At 33.4% G+C, this 20,597-nt stretch overlaps 1 protein-coding gene across 1 annotated transcript in view; it reads right to left on the reverse strand.

The window, feature by feature from the left end:
* LOC114329653 (uncharacterized) overlaps positions 1–20,597 on the reverse strand; it is a 90,930-nt gene that overhangs the window by 43,547 nt on the left and 26,786 nt on the right. The window contains exons 2-3 of the mRNA XM_028278831.2: positions 19,861–20,038; positions 13,891–14,141 (exon numbers count right to left, since the gene is read on the reverse strand). Coding sequence (XP_028134632.1) covers positions 13,891–14,141; positions 19,861–20,038 — 429 coding nt within the window. The remainder of the gene's footprint in view (positions 1–13,890; positions 14,142–19,860; positions 20,039–20,597) is intronic.

Raw genomic sequence — 20,597 nt, forward strand, 5'->3', positions numbered from 1 at the left:
TTACCACTGCTATAGGTATGGGCACATGAGTAAGCAGTGTAAAAGTAATCCTCGCTGTTTTAAGTGTCATGAATCTCACCTTTCCGATTCTTGTTCTTTATCATCGTTTAACAAAAAATGTCTATCCTGTGAAGGTGAACACTTCACTAATGAATGGGAGATATGCCCAGAATTTGATCGCCAAAAGAAAATAAAACATTATATGTCTGAAAACAGCTTATCGTTTAAGGAAACAATTAAACTCTTTCCTAAGATAACTTATGCATCTATAGCAGCCAATAATTCCTCAATAAATTCTCATCAAACTCCAAATATGAATGCACCATCCTCTTCATATTCCTTTACTCAATTGTCCACGTCTCAAACATCTTCCAATCAGTTCGCTCTACCTTCAGTTTCAAATAGATATACAATAATAAAACCACCAAAATACAAACGACCTATCTCTTCCTCACCAGACCAAGTAACAATGGAACATCAAAAAATAATAAAGTTAAACCCCATGTCCAACAGACCTGGTGGTATTATCACCTCTTCTTCGTATCAATCTACATTTAATCCAGAACAAGGATCTAAAATACATGAACCATCAAAAGAATTAACAGAATTAATATCAAATATAGTTACAAGTATTATCTCTAATATAAATCACAAAAATTTTGAAATTCCAGAAAAATCAGTTCTAGTAAATTCAATTCAATCAGTTTTAAGTTCTCTCTTATATAATAATGAATAGATTGGTAATTTGTCAATGGAATTGTAGATCGGCTAACTCTAATAGAGAAAACCTTATCCACCTATTAGAAGACCAGAAAGTTGATATCGCATTATTATCAGAAACCAGATTTAAACCAGAAAAGTATTATAACTTTCACGGGTACAATATTGTCAGAGACGACCGCTTTTCAGTAACTGTTGGCGGTGGCTCAGCAATTTTAATAAATTCAAACCTATATTACGAGGAAGTCACCATGAAAGTAGATTTAATAAACGTCAATAAAGTAGCAATAAAAATAAAGTTTAAGTCATATACTGTCACATTTATATCTATGTATGTTCCCCCAGGAACCAAGTTATTGTTACAACAATGGAACAATTTCATAACATCTATAGAAAGACCATTTATAATAGGAGGTGACCTTAATGCTCACCACATTGCCTGGGGCCTAGACAACCAAACAGATATGAAAGGTAAAATCTTGATGGACTGTATAGACGATAATAATTTAATATTCAAAAATGATGGCTCTCCTACTTTCTTTAGGAACTTCTCGAAATCGGCAATAGACCTGACCATTTGTACTCCTGACTTAAACCACCTGATCACTTGGAAAACACTTCAAGACCTATTTGGTTCAGACCATACACCTATAAGAGTAGAGTTAGAAGATCAACCAACTCATACATATAATCCATATTCACAAAAGTGGAATTTAAAGAATGCCGACTGGAAATTATATGAACAGTATTCGGAAGATGTATTCTCTCAATTTAAAGATATAAATTCTTATGAACAAATTTTGCACAATATAAATACAACTGCATCCTACTGCATCCCCAAATTTAAAATAAAAAAACCGACTTCCAGAGGAAAATACTGGTGGGATTTAGAATGTGAAGAAGCAGTCAGAAGAAGACAGGAAAGTTTTTGTATATTCAAAGAAAATCCAAACCATGAAAACCTACTTAAGTATAAAAAAGATGATGCACATGTCAAGAAGATCACTAAACAAACTAAAAGAAATAGCTGGAGAGATTATGTCGGATCCCTAAATAGGTCAGTCCCTATTAAAGATGTATGGTCAAAAGTTAACCGAATAAAAAATAGAAAAACAAAGAACAAAGTCCCTGTTATTCTGTCGGAAGCTTCGTGGATAGAAGAGTTCCTTCAAAATATCACACCGCCGTCTGCAGAATTAGTAATTCCTGATTTACAACTAAATGCTCTGTACGACTATCCAGAACCAATCCGTTTCCTAGTCAAACCATTTTCTGCCACTGAACTAAACTTTGCGTTGAAGAAAAACTCAAATTCAGCACCAGGTGCCGATAATATCCATTACTCGATGCTATCAAATCTTTCAAGAATTGGTAAGGCTGCACTACTAAATATATATAATGAAATTTGGATGCGCCGCATAAAGATTCCTGACGATTGGCACGTTTACACTATTATCCCGGTTTTAAAACCAGGAAAATCATCAAAGAATTGGGATTCTTACCGTCCAATCGGTCTGGCTTCATGTATACTAAAAACATATGAGAGACTTATTAAAAACCGTCTGGAATTTTGGCTAGAAAAGAACGACCTATTACCAAGAAGTCAGTTTGGTTTTAGAAAAGGTAAATCCACACAAGATAGCCTCTGCCACTTTTTAATAGACATTTATAGTTCCTTTACTTATAAGAAAGCAGTTAGTGCTTTGTTCTTAGATATAAAAGGGGCTTACGACAACGTTAATCTTCACATACTATACGCGAAAATGTTAGAAATAGGAATACCCGAGATAGTAGCATGGAACATCATTAACTTATACATTAATCGAGCAGTTCACGTTAGATTAAATGGAGATCAATCTAACTCCCGATGCACATCTTTGGGACTACCTCAGGGTAGCATCCTAAGTCCTATATTATATATACTGTATACTGCTGACTTAGAAACTAAACTTCCTCAACACATAAAAATCCTACAGTACGCTGATGATGTTGCGATATATGCAGAAAATAAGTCAATAGATAGATGTAATAACTACCTTAAATCGACATTGAATATTATAAAAAAATGGGCTACCGATAATAACTTAACAATATCAGAGAGTAAATCAACCATTGTTACCTTCACTAAAAAACGATATGTTCCTCAAAGCCATCTAAAATTTGATAATACTAGTATTCCTTATAAAACTTCAATAAAATTTCTTGGCGTATTTTTAGACTCCAAATTAAATTGGAAAGAACACACAAATTACATATTACGAAGAATGGAAAATGCAATGAATATCATGAAGACTGTAAGTGTCAGTAACTGGGGAGCTGATCCAAACATATCAATATTACTATACAGAAATTTGATAAGATCAATCTTAGACTATGGATCTATTTTTTATGGCTCAGCATCAAACTCTGTACTCCAAAAAATCGAGAGGATCAAAAATAAGGCACTTAGGTTATGCACTGGTTATCTTCGTAGCACACCTATATTGGTCATGGAATGTGAGCTTAATGAACCTCCACTTTCATTACGCAGGGAATACCTAAGTGAGAAATTTATAGTTAAAACAGCGGTTAACGATAAACTGCTATTAAATAAAATTGTTCATTTAACCACCTCATACCTAACTCATTATTACTGGGAAAAAAAGAAACTGCTTTTAGTTGTGGAAAGCTTCCTCAACGTTTCTAATTCCATTGGCGACATACACCAAATTGAACAAAGCTCGTCTCGAAAGCTAAATTATGAAGATTATTTATCTCCAGTTAACTGTCATTTAAGTAATATTCGTGCGACAGACTTCCTTACTAAAATAGACCACCTTCAGTGTGTACAAAAAAACTGGGGGAGTTATCAGAAATTATATACGGATGGTTCAAAAATGGAAGGAAAAGTTGGATATGCTATATATTACCCACAAAAAAGTATAAAAATAAACAACAGATTACCTGATAAAATGACAATTTTCACAGCTGAACTCATTGCAATCAAAGAAGCATACAAAATATGTATTAATCAAAAAGAACTCAATTATGTTATATTTACAGACTGCCAAAGCATTGTAAAGACATTGAAATACAATGTACATAATTTTGCAGAAAATTATATCATCAGTGACATCATAGCAATGAACAGTGAAGCTTTGAAATCGGGCAAAAATATAATATTGTGTTGGATAAAAGCACACATTGGTATAAAAAACAACGAAATAGTAGATGATCTGGCTAAAAAAGCAACAACGAAGGAATCCACTCTGCATACTTATCAACTTCCTATGGGAGACATAATTTCTATTATGAGATCTATCAAACGGACGAAATGGCAGGAACAATACAATAATTCAGACAAAGGAAATTATTACAAAAAAATCCAGCCTACACTTCCCATCAAGACATGGTTTAATCAAGTTTCCAACAAAGGCTTTATCAAAACTATTTGTCGAATAAGAAGTAATCACTGTCTGACTCCAGTCTACAAAAGAGAAATAGGACTTGTAGATAATGATGAATGTTTATGTGGAGAGCTAGCTGATCTACAACATATGCTATTAGAATGTCCTTTACATTTTATTGAAATATCAAACTTTTTTGCCAATCTAGTTCAAATTAATGTACAATTTCCTTTTAATCTTATATACCTTTTACAATCAAACAATCTAGATGTTTATAAAATTTTGTACAACCATGTTAATTGTTTAAAATTAAAGCTCTGAGAAAAAAAGAAAAAAAAAATTAAAAAAAAAAAAAATAATTAAATAAAATAAAAAGTTACTAAGATCTAAACCTCCGCGAGGTTGAATCGGGTTTAGGTCTTAGCGCGATAAAAAAAAAATAAATAAAAAAAAAAAAAAAAAAAAAAAAAAAAAAAAAACTAAAAAAAAAATAAAAAAAAATAAAAAAAAAATAAAAAATGTAATAAAAAAAATGTTAAAAATATAATAAAAAAAAATAATAAAAAAAACAGAGTAAAAAAAAACAGTAGTACTAATAGTTTTAAATTTAGATACTAAGCATATATTTTGTAAAAGAGAGAATTCAAAACACATTGACTGGCCAGTTGGTTGCTTAAACCAGTGCCAATAAAACATAAACACACACACACGAAATGTGCTTCACTTCTGGTTATTTCACGTTAATGTATTCCATTTGGAATTTGACGAATATGAACCTATTTTTAATTAGCTATAACTCTGCTTCTACTGGGTATAGAAACGTGATATGTACACCATTTTTTTAAATTTTTTGCAGGCTATATTTTTGCTATGAATATTTTTTCGACAAAATACTTACTATTTGAGTTATTTGCAAAAAACGGTCTAAAAGCGTGGTTATTTTGTTGAAAAAATGAACATATTCACTGGCAAATAACTCGAAAAGTACTGACTTAGTGAAAAAACTCTATACAACAAAAGTTACTTAAAATTAGTCAGTTTATCAATTTCCGGACTTACTTTGGACGAATACTTGCCCCCGGGGCAAAAGCACATATCGGCACAATATCACTTTTTTTCTTTGACTTGTTAGCTATGTGTATGCCAAATTTCAAGTCAATCCAAGCGGTTCTTTAAAATTTAGAGGTTTTGCAATATTTTACCGTTAAAGAACGTACTAAATGGTTTCTTCACCTTTAGTGATGTTGATTATGGTTACTTTCGAGTATTCGTTACAAATCGTTACTTTTGTATAAAGTAATCATTTACAGTATTCGTTACTTTGATTACTATGACGATTACTTTTGTATTTCAGTACCGGTAATCTTGTCGAAAATCGTATTTCTCAGTGGGTAGGTATTTTGTATAAAGTATCTAATCATTTACAGTATTCGTTACTTTGATTACTATGATTACTTTTGTATTTGAGTACCGGTAATCATATCGAGAATCGTATTTCTCAGTAGGTAGGTATTTTGTATAGGTATTCCGATATAAAAACGACCTTCACCGATCTGTTTAAGGGATAAAAATGATTTGATTACTATGATTACTTTTGTTACTTTTGTATTTGAGTACCGGTAATCATATTGAGAATCGAATTTCTCAGTATAGGTAGGTCTGTATAGGTATTCCGATATAACAACGACCTTCACCAATCTATTTAAGAGATAAACATGATTTGATTACTATGATTACTTTTGTATAGGTATTCCGATATAATAACGACCTTCACGAAGTACGAAGTAATCAGAGTAATCAAAGTAATCAAAGTAGATACAATAGTCGTTACTCGCTCTAATATGATTGGTATGAAGTAACGAAGTAATCAGAGTAATCAAAGTAGATACAATAGTCATTACTCGCTCTGATACGATTGGTATGAAGTAATGAAGTAATCAGAGTAATCAAAGTAACGATTTACCTCTCTGAATAGTAATCGTTACTTTTGGTATTCGTAAGTAACGAGTACTTTGTAACGAATAGTTACTTTTTCAACATCACTATTCACCTTACCGGACACATTGAAAGTCTACTGTAGGTACGAGCGCGAGACAATATAATATGTACCTACTCGAGTGTATTCGAACGAGTGAGATAGTGAATTCCGTCTACTGCGATCTTTTACTGCGCATTATCAGTCGTATTATGTATATTTATATATTATTATACAGGGTGTCTCAAAAGTAGCGGGACTGTCGAATATTTCGCGAAATGAACATCCGGTCGAAAAACAGAAAAATACGTGTTCAATATTTTTCAAAAGTCTATCGAATGATACCAAACACGGCCTCCCACTCCACCCCTTGAGGTGGGGTGGTGGTAACTTTAAAATCTTAAATCGGAACCCGCATTTTTTATTGCAAATGTGAATACCTCATAAAAACTAAGTAACATTTATTCGAGACATTTTTTAGATTTGTTGATACATGGCCCTAATAAATCGTATTTTTCCAATCACAGCGCCATCTATCAACAATTCTAAAAAATGTGTCGAACAAATATTCCTTATTTTTTCATGAACTATCCAAATTTGCAATAAAAAACGGGGGTTCCTATTTAAGATTTTAAAGTTACCCCCACCTTACCTCAAGGGGTGGAGTGGGGGCCGTGGTTGGTATCATTCGATAGACTTTTGAAAAATATTGAACAGGTATTTTTCAGTTTTTCGATCGGATATTCATTTCGCGAAATATTCGACCGTCCCGCTACTTTTGAGACACCCTGTATAATATATAAATATAAATAATACGAATTACGACTGATGATGCGCAGTAAAAGATCGCAATAGGGCTTTTCATCGATTGTCATTTGTTTCGAGCTTCTGTCATGTGTCACAAAATATTAATAGATCTACGTCATACGTTATTGATATAACCAATGATACAAACCAAAGACGTATGACGTAGATATATTAATATTATGTGACACATGACAGAAGCTCGAAACAAATGACTGTGAATGAAAAGCCCTATAGACGGAAATCAATATCTCACTCGTTCGCATACAGTCGAGTACATATTGTCTCGCGCTCGTACCTACAGTAGAGCGAGTAGACTTTCAATGTGTCCGGCAAGGTGAAGAAACCATTGAAATTGTCCGGCTACTGAAATATTATCTTTTGATAGTAGTTCAAGTAACATATAAAATTCAGCTTTTATACTTTAAGGTAAGTAATATAATAAGTAGTGTTCGCGCTGTACAACATGAGCGTATTCAGAGTAAGTTCGGGATTAGTTTCCAAGGCGCAGGCGTCAACGTAAACTGGACATGCTCAAGATTTTTCGCTCCGCGGCTCCGCGAACAATTTTCGGATTCGTAATGTAATGACGGGTTGCATACAATAAGGTAAGAGAAGGAAGCCTTTAGCCTTTTGTTGTCCCTTTCTTATTTCGAAATCAATGTAAAAAAAAATGCAAATGCAACAAATTTGTATATCAACAAAGAGAAAGAGAATAAAAGCAACAGGCAAAGGATTAACTTTCTATTCAATAATTCAATGCCTTTCTTAGAAGTTAGAAATTTGATTAGCGTCTTTCTTTATTATTTCGACAATATAATGTGGTATTTCCACGCCGAAATCCGGCTTAAATTTTTGTAGAGTAAAAGATTGTTGATATTTAGATATAAAAATTACCTTTAACTTCCTGGAGGTTGAACATTATTTGAAGGAAGGAATAATTTAGTAAAGCAATCATTTTCAATTTTGATATGTATGGTATGTATTGAATTTGATAGGTTGTGGCATTGTGTTGTGGTTTATTACACCGCAAAAGTAATGAAATATAAAGGCGGAAATACATATCCGCGCCGCGAACTCCGCGCCGTGTGTGCGCCGCGCGTTCGTGGCGCGGTTATTGTTCGTTAAAATTTTTCATTTTGACGATCCAGAGGAAACTTACGAACGTTTAGTAATTGTAGATAATCATGTCTCTGTCCTGTACTTCTACTACATCTTATTTTGGTATTGTTCTGAAACTATTTTCTTGTGTCATCTTATGCAATTTACTATTTTATGTGGAATAAGCCACAGTTTGGGAACATTTCGGGAACTACCTTTTTCGCTTCCTGGCAACACAAATATAAGTAGGGGAGCATAAGCGGGGATTTTTGCAGTTACTCGAGCGCGTCAGATTATCATATGGGGAGAAACGTGGTACCCTGCAGATGTACCTCCACCATATATTGGCTCTTAACACAGGGGAGTTCGTTCAGGGGGGCCCGAAAAAAATCTATCCTTAAAATATTCGAAATTGTCAGATTAAGATAAGGTAAGTTAAGTACATGCAAAAGAGTCTATATTTCAAAAATATGACGATTTGAGCGGGGCGTACGGAAATGGGTGAGTCAAAAAGTTTCACAAAAAAAAGCGAATATTTCGCGAAATGAACGTCAGATTGAAAAACTAAAAACTACGTGTTCAATATTTTTCAAAAATCTATCGAAAAATACCAAACTTTACCCCCACGGAGAGGGGTGGGGGGTAAATTTAAAATTTTAAATACAAATCCCGCGATCTTTCGCAAAATAAACATCATATCGAAAAACTGCAAATACACTTTATCAATGTTTTTGAAAAATCTATCGAATGGTTCCAAGCACGACCCCCCACGGAGGTGAGGTGGGGGGTTACTTTAAAATCTTAAATGGTAGACCCCGTTTCTTATTGCAGATTTGGATTGTTTGTATAAAAATAAACAACTTTTATTCGAAACATTTTTTTGAATTATGGATAGATGGCGCTATAATCGGAAAAAAGATTGTTGGAAATGGAAAATTAAATTAAAAAATGGGAAGTCCCCACTAAAATGGAAAATTTTACTTAACTTTTTTGGTTTTAGGACCTAATAATCACAACCCAATAGGTCCCCAAAGCGCTCGAGTGACTGCACATTTAGCATACTTTGCTCCCCTACCATAATATATCTGCTTGTTGCTACAACCAGAAACAAAATTAGAGAACTATAGGTACTTCCAAGTCATGCGATACCTTTTTCGTTTTCCGGTGACCCAATTAAAATATATATGCTTGTTCCAACTACGTTGCTTCACCAGAAGCGAAGTTAGAAAACTATTGGGTCTTCCAAGTTGTGCGTTACCTTTTTGGCTTTCCGGTGACCCAATTATAATATATCTGCTTGTTCCAACTCCGTTGCTTCACCAGAAGCGAAGTTAGAAAACTATTGGGTCTTCCAAGTTGTGCGTTACCTTTTTGGCTTTCCGCTGACCCAATTATAATATATCTGCTTGTTCAAACTCAGTTGCTTCACCAGAAGCGAAGTTAGGAAACTATAGGCTCTTCCAAGTTGTGCGTTACCTTTTTCGTTTTCCGGTGACCCAATTATAATATATATGCTTGTTCCAACTACGTTGCTTCACCAGAAGCGAAGTTAGAAAACTATTGGGTCTTCCAAGTTGTGCGTTAGCTTTTTGGCTTTCCGGTGACCCAATTATAATATATCTGCTTGTTCCAACTCAGTTGCTTCACCAGAAGCGAAGTTAGGAAACTATAAGCTCTTCCAAGATGCGCGTTACCTTTTTCGCTTTCCGACGACACAATTATATCATATCTACTTGTTCCAACTCCTTTGCTTCACCAGAAGCGAAGTTAGGAAACTATAGGCTCTTCCAAGTTGTGCGTTACCTTTTTCGTTTTCCGGTGACATAATTATAATATATCTGCTTGTTCCAACTCCGTTGCTTCACCAGAAGCGAAGTTAGAAAACTATTGGGTCTTCCAAGTTGTGCGTTACCTTTTTGGCTTTCCGGTGACCCAATTATAATATATCTGCTTGTTCCAACTCCGTTGCTTCACCAGAAGCGAAGTTAGAAAACTACTGGGTCTTCCAAGTTGTGCGTTACCTTTTTGGCTTTCCGGTGACCAATTATAATATATCTGCTTGTTCCAACTCCGTTGCTTCACCAGAAGCGAAGTTAGAAAACTATTGGGTCTTCCAAGTTGTGCGTTACCTCTTTCATTTTCCGGTGACCCAATTATAATATATCTGCTTGTTCCAACTCCGTTGCTTCACCAGAAGCGAAGTTAGAAAACTATTGGGTCTTCCAAGTTGTGCGTTACCTTTTTGGCTTTCCGGTGACCCAATTATAATATATCTGCTTGTTCCAACTCTGTTGCTTCACCAGAAGCGAAGTTAGAAAACTATTGGGTCTTCCAAGTTGTGCCTTACCTTTTTCGCTTTCCGGTGACACAATTATAATATATCCGCTTGTTTCAACTCCGTTGCTTCACCAGAAGCGAAGTTAGAAAGCTACTGGGTCTTCCAAGTTGTGCGTTACCTTTTTGGCTTTCCGGTGACCCAATTATAATATATCTGCTTGTTCCAACTCCGTTGCTTCACCAGAAGCGAAGTTAGAAAACCATAGGTTCTCCAAGTCGTGCGTTACCTATTTCGCTTTCCGGTGACACATAATATATATCTGCTTATGAATGTTTTTTTCATATTGATAACTATTTCCGAAGTGAAAGTCGAAAGGTCAAGTAAACTTGATTCTAAACTCGAATTATGCCTTTGGCCCAAATAAAATAATAAATCTTATTTTTAATACATGTTATTTTTAGTACAACAATGAACTAACATTTTTTAAAAAGGTCCGCATGTACATTTTTTTATTTCAGCTTCTATTTCCATTCAGATCGGATTTAAGTTGTTTCTTTAAATTAAATGGTTCTTTATTGAGGATCCCACAATAATGATTTTCCACGGTAAACATCAATTTCCTTCCGACAGTTCCGACCATTCCATTACTAACAAATATTCAACTCATGCGCGCCAAAACCAACAAACCACTCGCAAACCCGTCCAAATACGTATTGCGAACCATCAAAGCGTTTGTTGAAAAACCGACAGAATTTAGATCGTGGTGCGCCGTGTGCGTGCCGTTTGTGCGTCACTTGAAAACACGTACTAATCTGACGAATACGCTGCGCGCGAGCGGCTCGCACACCGAGCAGAGCGCATATGTATCTCCGCCTTAACAAGACACAAGAGTTTCAGAATAAGTTTGATGTGTTGTTTATGTTTCATTATATTCAATAAGAGACTAATTTAACTCATAAATTAAACTGAAAAATAAACCACAAGAATATGTAGGTACTTATAAGCTCATCTAGATAGAAGAAATTAAGTAAAAACAGAGTACAATTTATTGTAATACATACTACCGTAATAGATAATTATCGAATATCGAATGAAAATAATACTATAAAAGGTACCTACTTATTTATAAACATACGAAATGGAAAACATGGACAAAAACAACTAAAAAAGCTTTAATATAAAAAATATTAAAATATGTTTGAAGAATATTTAAATGATGCAACACTTTACATAACTTCAAAGTTTTAAAAACCAGAATCTACATCTACAAGTTGTTTTACAAAACAATATTTTAGGTTAAGAATTGAAAGGAGTAAGAACAGAATGTCAAGAAATTCTTCCCAAATATCTTGTGCGCCTGTGCGAACTTAAAATCCGAAACAAAATCCTCGAACGTCGAGAGGGTATTCCGGACACGTTCAGGATCTTTTTTCTGTACTGCGCGAACACCGAATTAAAAATCCGGAGGGTGTTCAGAGGGAAAGATTGGACCTCCGCGAACGCTCGATTTTGTAATGCGCTGGCGTTCTCCCTCTGGGTATACCCAGGATGTCCTGCGCGATCAAAGCTATAATATTTTACACACCTTTGCCACCTGTTACCTACTCAAGTAACCATGATCAAAGTCCGTACTCGCTGATCGTTTTTACCTGTGTTGGGGACATGCGCAGAGAAACTGTCAGCTTTTATTAAATGTGGAATGCCTAGCGACCACGGGCTCTTGCTCTACAGTGCGTCCATAAAGTAACGCATAAATTTATTATTTCGTAAACCGGCGACTTTAAGGAAAAATTCCGAAACATGTCGATTTTTATTTTTAAATTACAATTTTTTGGCATATATTATATCATACTAGTGACGTGATGTCATCCATCTGGGCTTGATAACGTAATCGATGAATTTTTTAAATGAGAATAGGGGTCATGTGATAGCTCATTTGCAAGTGTATGTAATTCTCTATTTACTAATACAAACAATAACATAATTATAAAAATAAAAATGTATACCATTTTTATTCATTCAGTTGCGGTGCGAAACCAAAACTGTCTTAATTTTTACTCAGATCAGAGAGTGCAGCCAGCACTCTTATCGACGATTTCATCTCTTGTTAGAGGTTCATCAGAGACTGCATAGGCTGCTTTTCTCTGGCCCAGGTAAAAATCTTCGACATATCCATCTCCCACCGCAACTGACGAGATGGTAGTAGGTGCCTAGCGGCATCTGCTAAATAAAAGACTAAGTTTTTCAACCTAATAAAAATATTTGTAAATTAAATATTTTTAAAAGATTTTTAATTGAAAAACTTTATTGGCCCATTTCCTGGTGACAACCTCCAAGGCTTCTACAATATGCAAGCCAAATGGATGCTGCAGTGAAGACTAAAGGGAAGGAATTCTACACTACGCAATTCACAACCCCCGTCTGCAGCGTGGTAAAGTTCCAACGGAAAATGGACCTAGTTACTCTATAGGAGTAATACTAATATAAAAGGTACCTACTACCATCTCGTCAGTTGCGGTGGGAGATGGATATGTCGAAGATTTTTACCTGGGCCAGAGAAAAGCAGCCTATGCAGTCTCTGATGAACCTCTAACAAGAGGTGAAATCGTCGATAAGAGTGCTGGCTGCACTCTCTGATCTGAGTAAAAATTAAGATAGTTTTGGTTTCGCACCGCAACTGAATGAATAAAAATGGTATACATTTTTATTTTTATATTAGTATTACTCCTATAGAGTAACTAGGTCCATTTTCCGTTGGAACTTTACCACGCTGCAGACGGGGGTTGTGAATTGCATAGTGTAGAATTCCTTCCCTTTAGTCTTCACTGCAGCATCCATTTGGCTTGCATATTGTAGAAGCCTTGGAGGTTGTCACCAGGAAATGGGCCAATAAAGTTTTTCAATTAAAAATCTTTTAAAAATATTTAATTTACAAATATTTTTATTAGGTTGAAAAACTTAGTCTTCTAATAACATAATTATTTATACAGGGTGTCCAAAAATAATTTTTTAATTAAATTAATTGAGACAAGAAGAAGAATGTATGTAACTTATTTAATTCAAAATTCGTTTTACTTTTGTCAGAAAACAGGAATACATGTACATGCTAATTGACAAATAATAAATATTGCTTTTCGCTTAAATTCGATGTTAGAGCTGCCACCCACCTGCCTCTTTGAAGTTTAACATTACGCTTAAGCGAAAATCAATGTTTATTTTTTAAATAAAACATTTTTATGTTTTCTGGCACGAATAAAATATATTTAGAATTAAACAAATTACATACATTCATCTTTTTGTACCAATTAATTTAATTTAAAAAACATTTTTTGGACACCCTGTAAAAATAATTATATTAATGTTTATATTATTGAATAGAGAATTACATACCCTTTCAAATGAGCTATTACATGATCCCTATTCTCATTTAAAAAAATAATCGATTAGGTCATCACGCCCAGATGGATGACGTCACTAGTATGATATGTATGCCAAAAAATCGTAATTTAAAAATAAAAACCGACGTCTTTCGGGATTTTTTTCTTAAAGTCTCCGGTTTACGAAATAATGAATTTATGCGTTACTCTATGGACGCACTGTGTATATCCTTATGTCAGAATATTTACCTGATTGGCAGCAATAAATTCCGGTATATAGACAGAAGGTTTTGGTTTTAATGTTTGCATATGTGGTTTTAATTGTTGCTGAAGTACTGGTTCTAAAACTTGGGCTCGTTCCATTGATTCAGCTAGGTTAGCCGAGCTGATATCCCAGCCGCCTATTACGATGTCATCTGGATCTACCATGGGTAACAATTTTGAAAAAGGCACGAAGACATCGTCACCTAAGGATACTGTGGCGGCTTGTGTAAGAGACCCTAAAAAATAGAGTTTAAATACATTTTAAGCTTGTATAGCTCTTTCCATCTGAAGAAAGAGCTGAAGGAGACCTATGTCCAGCAGTGGGCGCGTATAGGTTGATAATAATGAAGCATAATTGCAAAGAGGTCTGAAAACTAAACTAAGTACTTTAAATGATTTGATTTTTCATAAGTAAAATTTTTGCCATTTGGAGAGGTGATTAACAGGATCCTCATATCTCTGACGGTTTGCAATCTTCAATAGAACAAAAAAATAATAGTTGGAAATATAGTAGAAGAACATTATTAATTATCACTAGCATGTTCAGTCGAATTTGGGATATGTCTTCTAACTAGCATGTTCAGTCGAGTTTAAGTGGTTTAATTGGTCAGGTAGGTATATAAATACAGTGTATCAGGGTAAGTTAAAACCATAAGAGAATAGTATGTTACATACCTAGCGGGAAAGTACTCTATTTCAGCCTAGCGGCGAGGTAAACTACAGACGCGAGGCTAGAATGAGTTCCCGCGAGGTTTGTATACTATTTTACTCACAATCGGTTAGTAGTTTATGGATTTCTAATACTCACAATCTACCAATAATAATTTCGTTTCAAATATCTGTATCCATTTTCATTATGTGATAAGATGAATTATTTTAAGTAACAATAAAAATTGCTAATATGTTGTCTCATATAGAAAATCCAGAAACGTCGGCGTCATCATCTATTTCTGAAACTCATAATTTTGAGCAACACGGTCTTACGTTAACCGTTAATAGTAATCATAATTCCAATGTAACTATTAATATTTATAATTCCAAATAGTTTTCTTTTTGTTATTGTTGTTGTTGTTTCTTAATTAAATAAATGTTGAGTGGATTCTATTCTTTCTAAATCATCTTTTAATCAAAAATGACATTGACATTTGCAGGTAGAAAAGTGACAGATGCTAGCCGGGAAAGTACTTTCCCGGCTAGCTGGGAAAGTAAAGTAAGTAATAAGTCGCTTCCTGATTACTTCAAAGGTTAGAAATCCATAAATTACTAACCGATTGTGAGTAAACTTTTTTATTATTACTTTTACAAAAAAAAGTTATTCCTCATAAAAATCTCTGCTTGGTATAAAACCTAAGATGCAATCATCAGATATCAAATTTTATCAATTTTATAGAGGTATGTCAACAAATATGAATTTCTCTCAATAAAGTACCTTTATATATTTCACAATATGGAAAATTATTATTATGAAAACTTGTTTGAAATTAAAAAGTATGTTCTAATATGCAATTACATCCTTCTCATTTTAATTCTAATATTATACCTAATAAAAAAATTTGCAAATGTTTCTCAAATTTACCCGTGTTGACCTGCCCCCCCCTCTACTTGCAAAAATTAAAAAACAAATAGCCCTGATTTATGAGCTATTTATGAGCTCTCATATTCCGCAAATTAAAAATTTTGAGCTCGTTCCACTGAGCAGGAATTTAATATTATAGTGGGGGGCTGAGTCAGCCCCCCCTACTTAAAAATAGGAATATTGAATCGATTTTTGCGGCAGAATTACGAGCTATTTATGAGCTCTTGAAATGATATAGTTTCGATTTTTGAGCTCATCCCCTTCACCCCCAAACAACCCTTTAATTGATTTAACTTAAGAGAAAAATGCTGAGAAAACTTAAAATATATCGTATTACGGATATAATTCCTGTAGCTTATGTATTCTAAGAATAAACTATTAAATCACGTGCATTTCGATTATTGAGCTACAACCCCTTCGCAAGAAAACTACCCCATCTTCCCGACTTAAGAGAGAGTTGTACTTAAAATGAATTAAATTAATTATTTGTCGACTACATATCATTTAATAATTTATGAGCTTCCAAATTCCGCGCATTTAGATCAGTAAATTGCAATTTATTTTGTATAGTGCAGTCACTGAAGGTAAAAATCAACGATTATCTTCAATTTCGGTGAACCTTCATCGATTTTCACGAAAATTGGTCAGTGGTTAGAGGATACCTCAAGAAACAAAGGTGACATGGTGCCACCTTGCGCCTTTACCTTGAGGGTGGATACCGCCCCTTCTCGGGGGTGAAAATTATTTTATAAAAAATAACTGTACAAATCAATAAAAGAACAAATTATAAGCAACATTTGTTACATAAAGTTATTAAAATTGGTCAATACTTTTTAAGATATTAAAGATCAAAGATTTTTATTATTCGTGAAAAAAATGCATTTTTTGAAACGGTTTATCGTAAATCACTGAAAAACTGTAAGTTTTTACAAAAAAGTTAATAGTAGTTTAATTCGTTTAGCTTATATTCTAAGAATAAACTCTTAAATCACGCGCATTTCGACTATTGAGCTACAACTCCTTCGCAAGAAAACCATCCCATATTCCCGGCTTAAGAGAGAGTTGTACTTAAAATGCAATTAATTAATTATTTGGCGACTACATATCATTTAATAATTTATAAGCTCCCAAAATACGCGCATTTAGATCATGCACAGAAACAACTTGTACATATCTACAGGAGTAGTACTGTGAAGTATCTTACGAATATATTTCAGATAATTCTTAAATTCTTTAATGTACGAAATAATTAATTGCGACATTATTTAATAGTTATTTATGATATACCTAAGTGTTAAAAGTACAATTTTAAGGCACGCATGTGAAAGTTTGCAGAATGAGCGAAGCGAATTCTGCAATTCACATAAGTGTCTTAAAAATGTACTTTTTAACACGTATATCATACAATATTTTTTCTACAAAAGTTATAAATTTATAAAATACAGTATTTTGTTAATTACTGAAACCATGAAACCTATGACCCGTAAAATGTAGAACTGGTTGTCTACACTCGAGGGGAATGTCTAAAAATTCTTAGCAAAAATATTATACCTTTACATAAACTTATTTTTTCTACAAACGTGTTAAAAATGCAATAATACAGTTTAAATTAAATTTAAAAAACCTTTTAAACCACCTTTTTCAAATTGCGCAAGTTGTAGTATTAATATTAATGTTAATAAATGATAAATGAAATATAAATATTTTGACGTTTCACAATTTGACAATTCACTTTTAACTGCAGTGCCTTAAGAATTTTAAAGTACTAGTGCCTTAACGCTCCTATGGAGTGCTAAAAATTGCATTTTTAACACGGTTGTAGAAAAAATAATTTAAATTAATTATTTGGACTACATATCGTTTATTAATTTATGAGCTCGCAAAATACACGCATCTCAATTATTTAATTGTAATTTTCTTTCTGTAGTGCAGTCACTGAAGGTAAAAATCAACTATGACCTTCGATTTCGGTAAATCTCCATTCATTTTCACGAAAATTGGTGAGCGTATAGAGGATACCTCAATTAACAATAACAACTTGCATTTTTGCCTGGGGTATATGTCACCACTTATCGGGGGTTAAAATTACTTTATTAAAAATAACCCCACAAATCGAGAGAGGGACAAATTCTAAGCAAAATTTTGTTATATAATGTTATTAAAATAAATCAATACTTTTTGAGTTATTAAAGATCAAATATTTTAATTTTTGTGAAAGAAAATGCCTGTTTTAAAGCGATTTTTCATAAGTAACTCAAAAACTGTAAGTTTTTACAAAAAAAATTTTTGAAAAATTTACGGAAAAATTTTTGGAATATAAATTCTGATGCTATCCACTTTTTCTGGAGTTCATTTGATAGGAATTTCTAAGTACTGAATACTTGTTGGTAAAAACTTACAGTTTTTGAGTTATTTATGAAAAATCGCTTTAAAACATGCATTTTCTTTCACAAAAATTAAAATTTTTGATCTTTAATAACTCAAAAAGTATTGAGATTTATTTTAATAACAATATATAACAAGTTTTGCTTAGAATTTGTCCCTCTCTCGATTTGTGGGGTTATTTTTAATAGAGTAATTTTAACCTCCGAGAAGGGGTGACATATACCCCAGGCCAAAACCGCAAGTTGTAATTGTTAATTTTGTTTCTTGAGGTATTCACTATCCGCTCACCAATTTTTGTGAAAATTAATGGAGATTTACCGAAATCGAAGGTCATAGTTGATTTTTACCTTCAGTGACTGCACTATAAAAAGAAAATTGCAATTCAATAATTGAGATGCGTATATTTTGCGAGCTCATAAATTATTAAACGATATGTAGTCGCCAAATAATTAATTTAAATTATTTTAAGTACAACTCTCTCTTAAGCCGGGAATATGGGATGGTTTTCTTGCGAAGAAGTTGTAGCTCAATAGTCGAAATGCGCGTGATTTAAGAGTTTATTCTTAGAATATAAGCTATACGAATTAAACTATTATTAACTTTTTTGTAAAAACTTACAGTTTTTCAGTGATTTACGAAAAACCGCTTCAAAACATGCATTTTTTTCACGAATAATTAAATTCTTTGATCTGTAATAACTTAAAAAGTATTGACTTATTTTAATAACTTTACACAACAAATGTTGCTTGTAATTTGTCCTTTTATTGATTTGTGCAGTTATTTTTTATAAAATAATTTTCACCTCCAAGAAGGGGCGGTATCCACCCTCAGGGTAAAGGCGCAAGGTGGCACCATGTCACCTTTGTTTCTTGAGGTATCCTCTAACCACTGACCAATTTTCGTGAAAATCGATGAAGGTTCACCGAAATTGAAGGTAATCGTTGATTTTTACCTTCAATGACTGCACTATACAAAATAAATTGCAATTTACTGATCTAAATGCGCGTAATTTGGGAGCTCATAACTTATTAAATGATATGTAGTCACCAAATAATTAATTTAAGGCATTTTAAGTACAACTCTCTCTTAAGCCGGGAAGATGGGGTAGTTTTCTTGCGAAGGGGTTGTAGCTCAATAATCGAAATGCACGTGAATTAATAGTTTGTTCTTAGAATATATAAGCTATAGGAATTATATCCGCAATACGATATATTATAAGTTTTCTCAGCATTTTTCTCTTAAGCTAAATCAATTAAAGGGTTGTTTGGGGGTGAAGGGGATGAGCTCAAAAATCGAAACTATATCATTTCAAGAGCTCATAAATAGCTCGTAATTCTGCCGCAAAAATCTATTCAATATTCCTATTTTTAAGTAGTGGGGGGGGGGCTGAGTCAGCCTCACTAAAATATTAAATTCCTGCTCAGTGGAACGAGCTCAAAATTTTTAATTTGCGGAATATGAGAGCTCATAGATAGCTCATAAATCAGGGCTATTTGTTTTTTAATTTTTGCAAGTGGGGGGGGGGCAGCTCAACACGGGTCTCAAATTTTACTGATATATACCCAACATCATTTTTATTTATTGAAAATAAATATACAGTACTATAGAATTCAATTGTATACACGATATTTAAAAATCAACATCATAATTTTCCCAGTTTGATTATTTTATTTTTTTTATTTGGTTTAGATATAAAGAAATATTTTGTAGAATTTGATTACAAATATGTTTTCCTGGTACAATAAATTACACAACAATATTGGCATAGAATTTCCAGAATTATGCAAAATATAATTCCTACATGTTTTAAAGTTCATAACTTGTTTACCACTTTTGTGTAACACTAGTTGACACCTCTTAGGTTCTTTGTTAACCGTGTGTAACGTTACACATATTCCGTTTTTTTTTTCAGAGAAAAGAAGAAGTTAGGTCAACACATTTGTCACGTATTTATATTACACTAGTGCGGTTAAAAGTTTTGATCTAATACATACCATACCAGTTTGCTTCTTGGATTCCCTTTTTGGTCGGCCATGTTAAACCTAACTTATTGGCTATTACAGCGGCAGTAAACGTAGAACCATTATTGCCACCCCATCCAACCAGCATAACACCTAGTTTAGGAATTTTTCTAGACGTCTTTAGAACTAGCTTTTCTGATATTGGTGTAACCTGGAAAATAAAAACTAGCTTTAACAACATAAAAGCGTTTTTAACCAATCAAGATAATAACTATAATAGTTCAATTTTCTTCCCTCTTTTTCTGTGTAACCTCCAAATTCGATGGATGGTAAGATGTTAGATGGATAGACGCTTGCTGTGTTAGCCACCACGTGTGACCTGCCACACAGGTAAATCCCAAACGTATTTAATGAATGTAGATGGAACTATGAACTGGAGATCATCTACCAACGGCAACCAGTTTTGTGGCGATATTGGTCGAATTGCAGTAAGATAGGTATACAACGGGGACAAAAAAATGAAAAAAAGCCCAAGAAAATTAGTTAGACGCCACTTTGATTTTGTTCAGGACATACAAGTAAAACCGATGACATACAAATAAATGGGAAAATAAAGACAGGAATAAGATATAATATATAACTACTCCAAAGCTCGAAAGAGTTACCTGAATTATACACTAGTCTACCTGTTTACATGTACATAAAAAATGAAAATAAAAGCTTACCTCACGTTTATTACTTATCTCAAAGAGAAGTAAAAAATTATTATT

This window comes from Diabrotica virgifera, chromosome 7 (assembly GCF_917563875.1).
Source record: "Diabrotica virgifera virgifera chromosome 7, PGI_DIABVI_V3a".
Lineage (NCBI taxonomy): Eukaryota > Metazoa > Arthropoda > Insecta > Coleoptera > Chrysomelidae > Diabrotica > Diabrotica virgifera.